Source organism: Cyanistes caeruleus, unplaced genomic scaffold (genome assembly GCF_971803275.1).
Source record: "Cyanistes caeruleus unplaced genomic scaffold, bCyaCae1.hap1.1 HAP1_SCAFFOLD_128, whole genome shotgun sequence".
Taxonomy (NCBI): Eukaryota; Metazoa; Chordata; class Aves; order Passeriformes; family Paridae; genus Cyanistes; species Cyanistes caeruleus.
Window position 1 is genome coordinate 60,135 of NW_028255925.1, and position 14,387 is coordinate 74,521.

At 58.3% G+C, this 14,387-nt stretch overlaps 3 protein-coding genes across 6 annotated transcripts in view; all 3 read left to right on the plus strand.

The window, feature by feature from the left end:
* The first annotated feature begins 1,205 nt into the window (after positions 1 to 1,205).
* Positions 1,206 to 7,288, plus strand: LOC147646048 (uncharacterized). Its single transcript, XM_086873979.1, has 3 exons — positions 1,206 to 4,432; positions 4,550 to 4,699; positions 4,888 to 7,288. The coding sequence occupies exons 1-3, from the start codon at positions 3,713 to 3,715 to the stop codon at positions 5,326 to 5,328; spliced, it is 1,311 nt and encodes a 436-aa protein (XP_086730105.1). The 5' UTR covers positions 1,206 to 3,712; the 3' UTR covers positions 5,329 to 7,288.
* Positions 7,289 to 7,293: 5 nt separating this feature from the next.
* LOC147646049 (uncharacterized) lies at positions 7,294 to 9,172 on the plus strand. Its single transcript, XM_086873981.1, has 5 exons — positions 7,294 to 7,549; positions 7,713 to 7,814; positions 8,127 to 8,229; positions 8,510 to 8,566; positions 8,851 to 9,172. Exons 1-5 carry the CDS (start codon positions 7,442 to 7,444, stop codon positions 9,048 to 9,050), a joined length of 570 nt encoding a protein of 189 aa, XP_086730107.1. The 5' UTR covers positions 7,294 to 7,441; the 3' UTR covers positions 9,051 to 9,172.
* Positions 9,173 to 12,162: 2,990 nt separating this feature from the next.
* The window catches only part of LOC147646050 (maestro heat-like repeat-containing protein family member 7), a 39,267-nt gene continuing 37,042 nt past the window's right edge, over positions 12,163 to 14,387 (plus strand). Inside the window, exons 1-5 of one of the 4 annotated variants that reach the window (XM_086873978.1) lie at positions 12,163 to 13,048; positions 13,148 to 13,306; positions 13,577 to 13,641; positions 13,759 to 13,908; positions 14,097 to 14,245. In XM_086873978.1, coding sequence (XP_086730104.1) covers positions 12,922 to 13,048; positions 13,148 to 13,306; positions 13,577 to 13,641; positions 13,759 to 13,908; positions 14,097 to 14,245 — 650 coding nt within the window. In that variant the 5' untranslated portion in view covers positions 12,163 to 12,921. Of the gene's footprint in view, positions 13,909 to 14,096; positions 14,246 to 14,387 lie in introns of all 4 variants that reach the window. The other 3 variants (XM_086873976.1, XM_086873977.1, XM_086873975.1) reach the window with 3 other exon arrangements.

A 14,387-nucleotide genomic window follows, 5' to 3' on the forward strand; every position in this document is an offset into this window, starting at 1 on the left:
CCCACCCCCCACGAATCCGGCGCGGGGCGGGCAGCGCTCAGAACTGCCCCTAACAGCGTTTCTTCGGGGCGAAAGGTCCAAGAAGCGGTGCCAGCTGCTCCTCTGCTGGAAAAGCGTGCGCGGCCACCGGCGTGGAGCCCGGGCCCTGCCCGTCCCCCACCGCGGGGCAGGGCATGGCCCAGCCGCAGCAGGGACACGGGACCGGCCCTGAGGCATCCCCCAGGGTGGGTGCCGCCCCCCGTTCAAGCACCCCCCCATCGGTCTGTGCCAGGAGGGCACACGGAGGAGGCGAGTCCGCCCCGGGCTTCCACCGCCGGGGCATGGGCCGAGGCGGCGTTACACCCCCTGGGTCCGCAGCGCTCCCAGCGGCCTGCTGGCAGGGATCCAACCCCGCCCCAGGCCTACGCCGCCGGGGCGCCGGTCGAGGCGGGGTCACACCCACCGGTCCCGCGGCGGCCCCGTTCAACCCGTCGCACCTTCGCCAGATCCCGAGCAGCCGGAGCAGCCGGGGCTCATAACCGACCAGCAGAGCCTCAATCAGGGAATCGCCTAAAGGGTCCCAAGCTGACTGTGAAAAAATCGCTTCAACCACAGGGAAAAACCCCTCAATTCTCCCATACTCACACAATCGCTGAAAGTCAGCATATGAAACATCAATCCCTCTCTGATCAGACACCGCATGCCATATTTCCAGAACCAGGCCCTCGCTGAGAGAAAGCCCAAAACCATCCATAGCCACAGGCTAGACAGTACCCTGTAACACACGTGCAAGACACGTCGGGGTTCCCCAGATGTTACCGCTGAAGATGAATAGATCACACGGACACAGGTTGAGGTGTGGTGAAAGAAAGTGCAGAATTTATTTTTCCTCCCAGGATTTATAGGCTTCTGACCACAGCCAGGGATTGGATGGTCAGGATAACACTTTCTCACTGCACTGGCCATGAGAGATGCCCATCACAAGACGTGTAACAGAAAGAATGTACACATATCTATGTTTACAGTTACTCTCCTGGGAAAGTCCTTAGAAAACTATGTCAGCAAGCTCAGAAGCTGAGTTTTCAGGGCGACAGTCTATCTCAAGGCCATTTTCATCTTGGGACATCACTTATCTTCCAGACTACATCCTGTACCTCAATTTTAACATGTAACATCTGTAAAGCGCTGCATCTGCCTTGTAACACTGATTCTTTTGATTGATTCGAATAATAACAGTTACTATTTAGTTAGGACAAATCAATTCCTTTTACTGCAATCCCGCATTTCTCTTTTTGACCACATTGATTCATGCTTTTAAAAAAAACCAACTTGAATCTTAGTATTTTTTCTATATTCTCAATAATCTCATTTTTTGCATTCACTTTATTTCCATTTCTAATTTCTTTAACATTTCTTGTGCTGCATCAAGTTTTTTCCACTCTCTCTCAAATTTGGTTAACATTTTTTTGAGCTATTATAGCTACTTTCTGTTCAGTATTCCTTGAATTACTGAATGGATTATGGAATCATACAAGGTAGAAACAATAATCTTAAGGTAAAACACAATATCAAAAATTTTAACTTTTTCAACTATGTACTTTATAAAGGTTATCTCACCTTTGAAATGAATATTGTAGCTCACAGAACTGGGAGCAGGAGTCTCCTGTGGCCCACGGTGTGTCCATTCAGCCATTGTTAGATCGTCCAGTTGGAGCTCAGCCCGGTGCAGCCCAGGCACAGGCACCAGGCTGGTCCATTTCAGCATCCCAAAGTCTTTGTGGCTCCCTGTGCACCCATTACTTCCTGAATCCATTCTTGAATTCCCAGTTACTGCTGTGCAGGACATGAGAACACAGGAATAGCTTGTTTGGCTCATTCTTGTGTTTGCTGCTCCTGCCTAAAGGAATCATCAGGACTATATGCTGATGTCATGGTATAGCCCAACAGCAAAGACTTCTTCTGTAGTGTCTAAAACTCAAACCTTGTGTGACTGTTCAGACACTCTAAAATCCAGGGTGAAGATGACAGCTTTGGTATGGAAGAATCCTAGAAATTTTGACATGTGATTTTTCTAGTCAAGGATTTGAATGCCAATGTGGAAACTACAAAAATCTTCAAACTGGTTTTCATTGGCAACCCCTTTGAAATGGCATCAGCACACCTACAGGGGACAGGGTATGACAGCGGGGACAGTACTTGGCAATTCATGGCTTCAAGTGTGGGAGATAAATATTTTGCCCGGGTTCAAGCTGAAGTTCAAGTTTTCCCAGGATTTTGATTGATTGGTCATTGCAGGTCAATTTAATAAATGCAAAAGGATGGAAAAGCACAATTTCTGGAGATTGTGCACTAGGGAGAAAATAGGAAGAAAACCTTGAAAACAGTCGGCAGGCTTTGGAAAAATTCTAAAAAGATGTGGGCTTTGGCTGCCCTCTGGCACAGAAGCCCCCCAGGGGTACAGGTCTCTGGGGCAGGAGACGAGTGCCAGCACTGCCAGGGCTCGGGTGGGGTGGCAGGTCTGCCTTGGCGGGGACTCTGCCACACCTGCTGATTTCAGTGCTGGCCGGGCCCCAGGGCTCAGAGCAGCATTCGTGCCCTGGCCCACACGTTCCTTGTCTGTGTCACACCTGCAGGTTTAGAATGGCCACCAGCTGGGACGTGTCCCAAGGAGGCCGTGCCAGCTTCTGTGCAAGGCCCCGTGCCCTTCCTGCTGCGGCTGCGTCGGCAGCCCTGGGGGCTCCTTCTGCTGCCCTGAGCCTGCAGAGCAGGGCAGCGTTGGCTGATGGTTTGAGGCATTCCTAAAGATCCTGTTGGGCTGTCTTAGACCCTTTGGGCAAGAGATTCCTCCCAACCTGGGCCATTTTTGGGGGGATGGGGGCAGGGGGAACCAGGGCAGCTGGCAGGGTGCGTGAGGGCCCTTTGTGACATATGGTCACCGTGGGATGGAAAGGGACAGGGTGTCAGAGGGCCCTTTGTGACATGTGGTGGCATAGGAGCTGGCGGTGACAGGACCACGCCACAGTGCTCGGTGCACGCGACGGGACAGGACGCGTCAGAGCGGTGCTGTGAGGAGCCCCCGCACAGCACACTCGTTTGTGTCGGACCCGGAGCTTTTCCGAAGCGTTATTCCAACAGGTGACCTCGAGGCCAGACCACAGGGCTTGCTGACCTGTGGCCTTGCCGAGGCTTCTTTCTTAAGGTTCTGTCAAGGGCAGACCGTGGGACTTGGTGACCCGGGGCTTTTCCGAGGTGTCGCCCATCCCTGCAGTCACTGCCCTTGAGACCAGACCTCAAATCTTGACGAGGAGCCTCCTGTCCTTGTGGCAGGAGCCCTCAAGACACAAGTGCAGGACTTGCTGTCCTGCCGTCTTGCCAGGACTTGAGTCTTGCAGGTGCCTTCCAGGCACGACTGCAGCACTTGCTGACCTGTGGCCTTGCCGAGGCTTCTCAAGGTTCTCTCAAGGCAGACCGTGGGATTTGGTGACCCGGAGCTTTTCCGAGGTGTCGCCCATCCCTGCAGTCACTGCCCTTGAGACCAGACCTCAAACCTTGACGAGGAGCCTCCTGTCCTTGTGGCAGGAGCCCTCAAGACACAAGTGCAGGACTCGCTGTCCTGCCGTCTTGCCCGGACTTGAGTCTTGCAGGTGCCTTCCAGGCACGACTGCAGGACTTGCTGACTCGGAGCTTTTCCGAGCCATCTCTCCTGCAAGTAGCTATAAATCCAGTCCCTGCCATGGAGCAGCGACCCCCAAGAGTGCCCAAGTTGGCCTGGGTTGAGGAGGAGGAGGAAGGAGAAGGCCCTGGAGCTGTCCTGGCACAGGAGACTGAAGAGGTGCAGGAGTTCCAGGCACCACGGGAAGGTGAGTTGCAGAGCTCGGCCTTAGGGCTAGCGCCTGTTGCCAGCTTGGCCCCATCCCATTGCATGCCATGCCATCCCCTGGTGCTGTTCCTATGGAAAGGATGGGAGAGTGTTGAAGATGATATGGAGCAGCGACCCCCAAGAGTGCCCAAGCTGGCCTGGGTGCAGGAGGAGGAGGAGGAGGAAGAGGAAGAAGGCCCTGGAGCTGCCCCAGCACCAGAGACCGAAGAGGTGCAGCAGTTCCGGCCGCTGGAGGAGGGTGAGTGGCAGAGCTGGGCCACAGGGCTGGTGCCTGCGGCCATCTTGGCCCCATCCCATCCCATTGCATCCCATCTCATCCCATCCCACCCTGTCCTGTGGAGACACACCCATGGACAGCATAAAAGAGGGGCTGGGGCTGCCCCCCCAGCAGTGGCCGTGCTCCATCCCCTGGGGCATCCGCGGGGCTGTCCCTGCCTGGGGATCGCAGGGCTGGGCTGCGTTCTCCGGCCTCTCCCGCAGCCCCTCAGCTCTGGCTGCTCTTTGCCAGATGCAGCCATGGCCCAGACACAAGAGCAGGACCTTGGTGGTGGCCTCTTCCGCAGAACAGCGCAGGTACCTGCAGCCATCCCCAACTGGGCTGGGCCTGCTGGCACTGCTCAGCCCAGCAGCACGCCTGGAGCACTCCATGGAACATCCCCGATGTTTCTGTCTCCCGCCCTTCTCCTACAGCTGGTTTGCAGCTTCATCAAGAGAATTCGGGAAGAAGGGATCAGCGCCATGGCCACTGGGCTCAGACCTTATTCATACATCTTCAACACCAAGGCCACTGCTGCCCTGCTGGATATGCTTGTAGAGGAGGGTTTTTACAGTCAAAAGCAAGTAAGCAGCCTGTGGCCAGGGTTTGATCCTCCAGGGATCGCTTGGCCTCCCAAGCCACGCTTGCTGATCACTCGAAGCCTTTGAGGCCATTGCAGCGTGCTGAGAAGGGAAGCACTTCTCTGGGGAAGCTGGGGACATTCCTGACTCCCTGTGGCAGCTTTCCAAGTCTCCCCTTGTGCTTTCTCCAGGTGCCTGCCATGGTGAGGTACATCCACCAGTGGCTCATGGCCAATCAGTTCTCTGAGCACAGGCTGAACAGGACCCTGCTGGATCTGAGCGAGGCACAGCCCGCTGACGTGGTCATTGCTCTCCTGCGTGTGGCCCCAACGTGTGACAGGTACGGGGCCCACGTGCCCAGAGGGCTCAGGGCTCCTCAGCCCATCAGCCTGCACAGCCTGGCCCAGGTGTCTGACCAACAGAGACTTCCAGGGTCCTGTCTACCTGGGACCTTTCCCAGCCCTGCTACATCGGTCCCCGAGCCTGCTGCCATGCCATGGCCCTCAGGGCCCTGTCCCCACAGGGCTGGGCTGCCTGGCTGCTGCTGCTGGCGAGGGGCAGCAGGCAGAGGCAGAGCTGGCAGCAAGCTCAGCTCCCCCCCACTGCTGCCCAGGCCACGGGGATGTGTCTGAGACCCCCGTGAGACAGAGCTGTCGCCCCGCAGAGCTGCTATGACCATGTGGAAGACCATCTTGTGCTCGCCCAGGACAGCGGAGCGGGCATACCGGATAGTCCTCGATGTGCTGGGGAACTGGCCAGAGCACAGCACGCGCACCTCTGATGGAGACAACACGGGTGTCTTTGCCCTGGCTGTGAGTTTCTGCAACTGGCCTTTGCTCAGCCCCTGGCAAGCCACCTCTTCAGCAGCTCAGTTTCCTCCTTCCCCAACTGCATCTCCCTGCCTCAGGCACTGGGCTGAAACCTGGCCTAGGGGCAGCTTCAGGGGCACCAGGCGTGGAGCTCCCCAGGGGTTTCCCCTGACCGCTCCCTGCCACACTCAGGCCCTGCCACCCGCACACCTCGGCACTGAGCGCTGTCTCAGGGTTCTCTGTCCTCTGCAGGCAACTGTGCTGATGTGGAAGATCCTTCAGATGCCCTGCGTCCCACATGTAGTGACGGTGCATTTCCCCCGCCTCTTTGTGCATCTGCTCTTCCAAGTGTTCTTCAGCACTTTGGAGATGCCAGAGGATCTCAATGCCTTCTGGAAGGGATGCCAGGAGCAACACGGCCTTGCCATCAGCCCCAACAGGTGCTCTATCCCACTCCTCCTGTCCCTGCCATGTCTCCACGGCACGAGCCAGTGCTCCCAGCGTGACCTGGGCTTTGCTGTGCACACAGCTTTGCAGTGCAGGCCCTGAAGTCCCTGCTGTGCCAAATGCATCGTGAGGAAGTGGTGGTGGAAATGGAACACAAGCGTGGCTGGGACAAGCTGCTCTCTGCTGACACCCACCACTATGCCGTGGGTCTGCTGGCCAGGTGAGACCCCCTTCTCCCCACTGCCTCTGGCATTTGTGCCCCGTGCTGAGGTTGCCCAACACAGTCCCCACTGTCGTGGGCCAGAGGGCCTCGTCACCGAGGGACGGCTAGGGAGACTGGAAAAGGCTGGGAAAGGAGGGTGCCCACAAGGAGTCACCTCCCCAAGGGCCCAGGTCCCCTATCCTTGCAGGATGGTGCTCAAAGATCTGAACTCTGTCAATCAGTCCTGGGAGATGTTTGTCCTCCCAGCTCACAGTCTGGGCTACTTTTTCACCCTGGCAGGGAGATGTCGTCTGCCTCTATCCCCTTGTGTTCCCGCATCGTTCCCTACCTGCTCCAGCTGCTCAGCACACAGGAGGCACGCTGGGATCTGCCTGCCCTGGCATTCCTTGTGGAGGTGAGCCTGATGGCCAAAAGTGCCTCCCTGCAGAGCTGCCTGCCACCTCTCTGCCCTCTCATAGCTGAAGCTGCCTGGGACGGTGCCCATGCCTTGTGCTGCTGCCTGGGCCCTGTTTCCTGTCTTGTTTCTGGGCTCCTGCCGGCTGCCTCCCCTGTCACTGCCCTGTGCCTTTCAGATCCTGGACTACCTGGACTTGAGCGAACGCAGCGCTAACAGAGTCCTGGAAATCTTCTCAAGGCACCTGCGGAGCGAGAGCAGGGACAAGCGTCACCTGGCGCTCAGGGCCCTTTTCAAGTTGATTGACGATCCCTCGATGGTGAGAAGTGGGCAGTGGCTGAAGCTGCGCCGGGAAACGCAGTCCCTTGGGCTCGGCTGGGCTTCGGGCCCCGAGGCAGCTGCTGCCAGCTCTCCTGCCTCCTGCTTCTTCCTGAGTGCTTTGGGACAGGCCTTTGGCCTCTTGGCCCTGTGGCAGCAGGGTGGCGTTTCACAGACTTGTCTTCCACACAGGCTGAAAAAATGCGGAGCCTGACTGAAAGTCTTGTAGATTTCCTGTGGGATGCAGATGGAGAGATAGTCAGGATGACAGTCATGGTGCTCAGCTTTATCGTCTTGGACAAGGACATGCTGATACCCAGCCCCATTGCCCTGCAGCTGGCTGAGGCGCTCCTGCCACTCTTTGACCACGTAAGGCTCTGTGCCCCCAGCCGAGGCCACTGGCTGCTGCCCAGACACTTGGTGCCCGGGGGATTCTCAGGCCTGCGCCCTGCTGAGCCCCATGCAGACAGGGCTGAGGTCTTTTTTCCTTCCTTCCTTTCATATAGGATAATAGCCAGGTGCAGCTGGTGTCCATATTATTCTTCCGATCATTGATGACTCTTCTAACAGAAAAGGAAAAAAAGGCCCTGAAGTCACACGTGCACCACAGCCTGCTGCCTCTCTTCTTCCACTGCCATGACGAGAACCAGCAGGTGGCAGAGGTGAGGATTCCTGGGCTGCTGCTGTCACCCGGGGAGGGGGCTCGGCCGCCTCCTGCCCTGGCACCTTGCCGGCTGCAGCCTCCTCCTGGCCTTGGCACACGAATGCGGGCGGGTCCTGTGTCCTGACTTGTGGGGCCATCTGCGGGTCTCTGCTGCTCTCCAGGCTTCTTGGGCAACGCTGCTTTGTGCGGCCGAGTTCCTGAAGAGGAGAGATCTTGAAAGACCTGTGAAAAAGAAGAAGCTGTGGATGATCACCGAGTGCCTGGTAAGGACGGCTTGGAAGGCCCAGCCTCAGCCTGGAGAAGCCCCCTGTCCCCAGCGCTCGGTGTGTGGGGCTGGCAGCTGCGCCGCTGCCCAGTGCCGCCCCCGGGGGCCGCACGGCTTCTTCTTCAGGCTCCTGTGGTCCCGAGCCTGGTTCCGATGGAGCCCCGATCCACTGGGGCTGCAGGGCAGGGCGGCACCGCGGCTCCCTGGGCAGCAGCCGGCTGCTGGCCGGGCCTCAGGGTTGGCCGGGCAGGCAGCGCCTGGCCGAGGGGCAGAGCCCGCGCCAACCCCTCCCTCCTGCCGCTCTCTCCAGCTGGCACAGGACAGGAACCGAGCGGCGGAGGACCTGCGTCGGGCCCTGCCGTACCTGCAGAGCCCACAGGAGCCCATGCGAGCGGCGGCCATCAGGTTCATCGGTGAGCCACGAGCCCGGGCTCCCTCCCCGCCCCGCCACAGCTCGGCCCCGGCCCCGACTGCTGCCCCGGCAGCGGCACCCGGGCCCGGTGCCCTGGAGCCCCGCCTGCCCTCGGGGCTGCTGCTGCCGGCCTCTGGCAGCCGTGCCCTTGGGCTGAGTCAGGATGCGGCACGGGCCCGGGCTGAGCCCTGCCGGGGCGGGAGGGCGTGTGGCCACAGGGCTGGCAGCGCCGCTGGCAGGGAGCTGTGCCGCTGGGGCCCTGACAGGCTCTGTGTTCCCAGGGATGACCGGGCGGCTCCTGAGGCGGCAGAAAGAAGACCTGCAGCTAATTTACAAATGTGAGTGAGGGCAGCGGGCTGTCAGCGGGGCTGCTGGGTGGAGCTGCAAGTCCTGGACTGTCTGCGAAGGTCTCTGCTCAATGTGCGGATGAGGGGCGGCGTGGGTGGATCACTCCGAGGTTTCACGTGGGGCATTCGTGGCCAGCAGCTTCGGGCTGATCCCCTTGGTCCCTGCTCCCTGCTGGCCATGGCAAGAGCCGGCTGGGATGGCCCTGGCCGGGGGCTCTCCGTGGGCCTCCGCAGGTCTGGGAATCTGACCGTGGCTCTGTTCATCTCTCTTCCAGCCCTTAAGAACGTGGTTTGTGACACCAGCCCTGCCATCGGAAACCTGGCAATTCAAACATTTTACATCACCCAGGCAGTAGAGACGGCTCGATATTCCATCTTGGAGAACCTGCAAGTTCAGCTGCGCAGGGCATGGAGGACACGGCCTCGTCTGTTGGGCCTCAGCTGGCTGCGCTGCTGGAGCTCTGCTGGCAACTGACCCGGCAGGCTCTGTCTGCTGGGGCCACCTGAACCAGCAGGGATTTTTTTTTGTTTCTTAAATATTGTTCTTTTCTTCTTTTCATTTTCTTTTAGGATATAAATATAGTATATATTATAATAGGCAGTCACTTCCCAAGACCTTTATCTTGCTGCCCATGGTGTACAGGGCATAGAGGAAGCGGGGAAAATGTGATTCCACTTGGGGAATCACAGCTCAGCAAGCTGCCCAGGCATGCAGTGGTGCAGGGAAAATGGCCAGAAACCCTTGGCCTTTGGTGGTTCTGCTGAAGGCACAAACCCTGTCTCAGCCAGGAAGCGCCGCCATCTGTGTCCTCGTGCCCATGTGGTGCTGGCTGGGTTGCTGAGGGCTCCCACGTGCCTCTTGATCCTGCTCCTCTGGAGCTCCTGTGGGGCTGTGGCGCTGCTGCTGGTCCACGCTGGGGGAGACTCTGAGGGAACAGGGCACTGGGAGGCTGTAAATGGATGAGGGTCTGTGGAGGCCCAGGCGGGACAAAAGCGTGGGAAGGCGTGAGGGGCATGTGTGGAGGCTGGAGGCTCCAAAGGGGACAGGAGGCCCCTGAAAGGCCGGACCGGTGGGAAGACCTGAGGAATTGGGTGTCAGAGGGCATAAGCAGCCCCCGGGCAGCCACCTTTTTCCTGACAGCCGGCCGACCTGGCACTTCCCCAGAATGTCTCCCAGGCCTGCAGCAGAAGCCCTCGAGGCTGGGACAACACCCCTCCAGGAGGGTGCGGACAGCCCAAGGTGTGCCCAGGCTGGGCTGGCTGGGGACATGCAGGGCAGGGGGGTGCTGCCAGGCCACGGCCACTGGGTGCCTGCGATAAGGGGCAGTGGGCAGAGGCAGGGCTGGCCGCCAGCCCGGGCCCTCGCGGCTGCCCAGGACACGGTGCTGTGACTGAGGCTCCCCTGACACAGAGCTCGGGGTCCGCAGAGCTGCTGCCACCAAGGGGAGGGTGGTGATGTCTCCTCCAGCAGGGCTGCCCAGTCGCTGCTGCTGAAGCGACTCAGGAGCCCACAGAAACAGCAGCAGAGTGTGCACAGGAACAGCAGCAGAGTGTGCACAGGAACAGCAGCAGAGTGTGCACAGGAACAGCAGCAGCCCCAACGTCGGCACCTGCACAGTGAGGCGTCCGCAGCAGCCGGGTGCCAAACCGGGGGAGGCTGTGGGCACAGTTGCCTTTGGTTTGGCAGAAGGCTTCAGCAGAATTGGCCACAATGGCTTTCTCTTCACTTGCCAGCCTCACAGCAACGCTTGACAGCTTCAGCTGCAGCCTGTGCCCCTGACTGACTTGGATGGCCGTGCTTGAGGGCGGGCTCGCCTTCCACACTCAGGTGTCCCAAGGCAGCGGCATCAGCGCCATCGTGAGAGAGAGAGTAAGAGACTCTGATGGGACATGAGCCCTGTGCTGCAGCTGCCCTCCATCTCTTCTGTCCAGGCACCTTAAAGACACATGAAACAAAATCCTGGACTTGCTTGGAACAAAGGAGTAAGCAGCATGCACTGAAAAAAAGCAGGGACTTACATGGCTTAGTTTTCCACTCCACTTGGAGAATCACAGAATCTCAGAACATTTTGTGTTGCAAAGTATCATAAACATCATCCACTTCCAACCACCCTGCCATGGGCACAGGTGGTGTGCAGACACAACTGTCACTAGAATTGGAAGAACATTTCTCCATGTTGACCTTTTCCTCTCCTGGATTTCAAGCAAAGATGAAAAAATCATCTGGTGAATCACAAATGAATATTGTAGCTCACAGAACTGGCAGCAGGAGTCTCCTGTGGCCCACGGTGTGTCCATTCAGCCATTGTTAGATCGTCCAGTTGGAGCTCAGCCCGGTGCAGCCCAGGCACAGGCACCAGGCTGGTCCATTTCAGCATCCCAAAGTCTTTGTGGCTCCCTGTGCACCCATTGCTTCCTGAATCCATTCTTGAATTCCCAGTTACTGCTGTGCAGGACATGAGAACACAGGAATAGCTTGTTTGGCTCATTCTTGTGTTTGCTGCTCCTGCCTAAAGGAATCATCAGGACTATATGCTGATGTCATGGTATAGCCCAACAGCAAAGACTTCTTCTGTAGTGTCTAAAACTCAAACCTTGTGTGACTGTTCAGACACTCTAAAATCCAGGGTGAAGATGACAGCTTTGGTATGGAAGAATCCTAGAAATTTTGACATGTGATTTTTCTAGTCAAGGATTTGAATGCCAATGTGGAAACTACAAAAATCTTCAAACTGGTTTTCATTGGCAACCCCTTTGAAATGGCATCAGCACACCTACAGGGGACAGGGTATGACAGCGGGGACAGTACTTGGCAATTCATGGCTTCAAGTGTGGGAGATAAATATTTTGCCCGGGTTCAAGCTGAAGTTCAAGTTTTCCCAGGATTTTGATTGATTGGTCATTGCAGGTCAATTTAATAAATGCAAAAGGATGGAAAAGCACAATTTCTGGAGATTGTGCACTAGGGAGAAAATAGGAAGAAAACCTTGAAAACAGTCGGCAGGCTTTGGAAAAATTCTAAAAAGATGTGGGCTTTGGCTGCCCTCTGGCACAGAAGCCCCCCAGGGGTACAGGTCTCTGGGGCAGGAGACGAGTGCCAGCACTGCCAGGGCTCGGGTGGGGTGGCAGGTCTGCCTTGGCGGGGACTCTGCCACACCTGCTGATTTCAGTGCTGGCCGGGCCCCAGGGCTCAGAGCAGCATTCGTGCCCTGGCCCACACGTTCCTTGTCTGTGTCACACCTGCAGGTTTAGAATGGCCACCAGCTGGGACGTGTCCCAAGGAGGCCGTGCCAGCTTCTGTGCAAGGCCCCGTGCCCTTCCTGCTGCGGCTGCGTCGGCAGCCCTGGGGGCTCCTTCTGCTGCCCTGAGCCTGCAGAGCAGGGCAGCGTTGGCTGATGGTTTGAGGCATTCCTAAAGATCCTGTTGGGCTGTCTTAGACCCTTTGGGCAAGAGATTCCTCCCAACCTGGGCCATTTTTGGGGGGATGGGGGCAGGGGGAACCAGGGCAGCTGGCAGGGTGCGTGAGGGCCCTTTGTGACATATGGTCACCGTGGGATGGAAAGGGACAGGGTGTCAGAGGGCCCTTTGTGACATGTGGTGGCATAGGAGCTGGCGGTGACAGGACCACGCCACAGTGCTCGGTGCACGCGACGGGACAGGACGCGTCAGAGCGGTGCTGTGAGGAGCCCCCGCACAGCACACTCGTTTGTGTCGGACCCGGAGCTTTTCCGAAGCGTTATTCCAACAGGTGACCTCGAGGCCAGACCACAGGGCTTGCTGACCTGTGGCCTTGCCGAGGCTTCTTTCTTAAGGTTCTGTCAAGGGCAGACCGTGGGACTTGGTGACCCGGGGCTTTTCCGAGGTGTCGCCCATCCCTGCAGTCACTGCCCTTGAGACCAGACCTCAAATCTTGACGAGGAGCCTCCTGTCCTTGTGGCAGGAGCCCTCAAGACACAAGTGCAGGACTTGCTGTCCTGCCGTCTTGCCAGGACTTGAGTCTTGCAGGTGCCTTCCAGGCACGACTGCAGCACTTGCTGACCTGTGGCCTTGCCGAGGCTTCTCAAGGTTCTCTCAAGGCAGACCGTGGGATTTGGTGACCCGGAGCTTTTCCGAGGTGTCGCCCATCCCTGCAGTCACTGCCCTTGAGACCAGACCTCAAACCTTGACGAGGAGCCTCCTGTCCTTGTGGCAGGAGCCCTCAAGACACAAGTGCAGGACTCGCTGTCCTGCCGTCTTGCCCGGACTTGAGTCTTGCAGGTGCCTTCCAGGCACGACTGCAGGACTTGCTGACTCGGAGCTTTTCCGAGCCATCTCTCCTGCAAGTAGCTATAAATCCAGTCCCTGCCATGGAGCAGCGACCCCCAAGAGTGCCCAAGTTGGCCTGGGTTGAGGAGGAGGAGGAAGGAGAAGGCCCTGGAGCTGTCCTGGCACAGGAGACTGAAGAGGTGCAGGAGTTCCAGGCACCACGGGAAGGTGAGTTGCAGAGCTCGGCCTTAGGGCTAGCGCCTGTTGCCAGCTTGGCCCCATCCCATTGCATGCCATGCCATCCCCTGGTGCTGTTCCTATGGAAAGGATGGGAGAGTGTTGAAGATGATATGGAGCAGCGACCCCCAAGAGTGCCCAAGCTGGCCTGGGTGCAGGAGGAGGAGGAGGAGGAAGAGGAAGAAGGCCCTGGAGCTGCCCCAGCACCAGAGACCGAAGAGGTGCAGCAGTTCCGGCCGCTGGAGGAGGGTGAGTGGCAGAGCTGGGCCACAGGGCTGGTGCCTGCGGCCATCTTGGCCCCATCCCATCCCATTGCATCCCATCTCATCCCATCCCACCCTGTCCTGTGGAGACACACCCATGGACAGCATAAAAGAGGGGCTGGGGCTGCCCCCCCAGCAGTGGCCGTGCTCCATCCCCTGGGGCATCCGCGGGGCTGTCCCTGCCTGGGGATCGCAGGGCTGGGCTGCGTTCTCCGGCCTCTCCCGCAGCCCCTCAGCTCTGGCTGCTCTTTGCCAGATGCAGCCATGGCCCAGACACAAGAGCAGGACCTTGGCGGTGGCCTCTTCCGCAGAACAGCGCAGGTACCTGCAGCCATCCCCAACTGGGCTGGGCCTGCTGGCACTGCTCAGCCCAGCAGCACGCCTGGAGCACTCCATGGAACATCCCCGATGTTTCTGTCTCCCGCCCTTCTCCTACAGCTGGTTTGCAGCTTCATCAAGAGAATTCGGGAAGAAGGGACCAGCGCCATGGCCACTGGGCTCAGACCTTATTCATACATCTTCAACACCAAGGCCACTGCTGCCCTGCTGGATATGCTTGTAGAGGAGGGTTTTTACAGTCAAAAGCAAGTAAGCAGCCTGTGGCCAGGGTTTGATCCTCCAGGGATCGCTTGGCCTCCCAAGCCACGCTTGCTGATCACTCGAAGCCTTTGAGGCCATTGCAGCGTGCTGAGAAGGGAAGCACTTCTCTGGGGAAGCTGGGGACATTCCTGACTCCCTGTGGCAGCTTTCCAAGTCTCCCCTTGTGCTTTCTCCAGGTGCCTGCCATGGTGAGGTACATCCACCAGTGGCTCATGGCCAATCAGTTCTCTGAGCACAGGCTGAACAGGACCCTGCTGGATCTGAGCGAGGCACAGCCCGCTGACGTGGTCATTGCTCTCCTGCGTGTGGCCCCAACGTGTGACAGGTACGGGGCCCACGTGCCCAGAGGGCTCAGGGCTCCTCAGCCCATCAGCCTGCACAGCCTGGCCCAGGTGTCTGACCAACAGAGACTTCCAGGGTCCTGTCTACCTGGGACCTTTCCCAGCCCTGCTACATCGGTCCCCGAG

Coding starts and splice junctions, on each gene's coding strand:
- LOC147646048 (XM_086873979.1), top strand. CDS start 3,713: ATGGAGCAGCGACCCCCAAGAGTGCCCAAGTTGGCCTGGGTTGAGGAG. Junction 4,433..4,549: donor TCTTCCGCAGAACAGCGCAG/GTACCTGCAGCC, acceptor CTTCTCCTACAG/CTGGTTTGCAGCTTCATCAA. Junction 4,700..4,887: donor GTTTTTACAGTCAAAAGCAA/GTAAGCAGCCTG, acceptor TGCTTTCTCCAG/GTGCCTGCCATGGTGAGGTA.
- LOC147646049 (XM_086873981.1), top strand. CDS start 7,442: ATGACTCTTCTAACAGAAAAGGAAAAAAAGGCCCTGAAGTCACACGTG. Junction 8,230..8,509: donor GGCGGCCATCAGGTTCATCG/GTGAGCCACGAG, acceptor CTGTGTTCCCAG/GGATGACCGGGCGGCTCCTG. Junction 8,567..8,850: donor CCTGCAGCTAATTTACAAAT/GTGAGTGAGGGC, acceptor TCTCTCTTCCAG/CCCTTAAGAACGTGGTTTGT.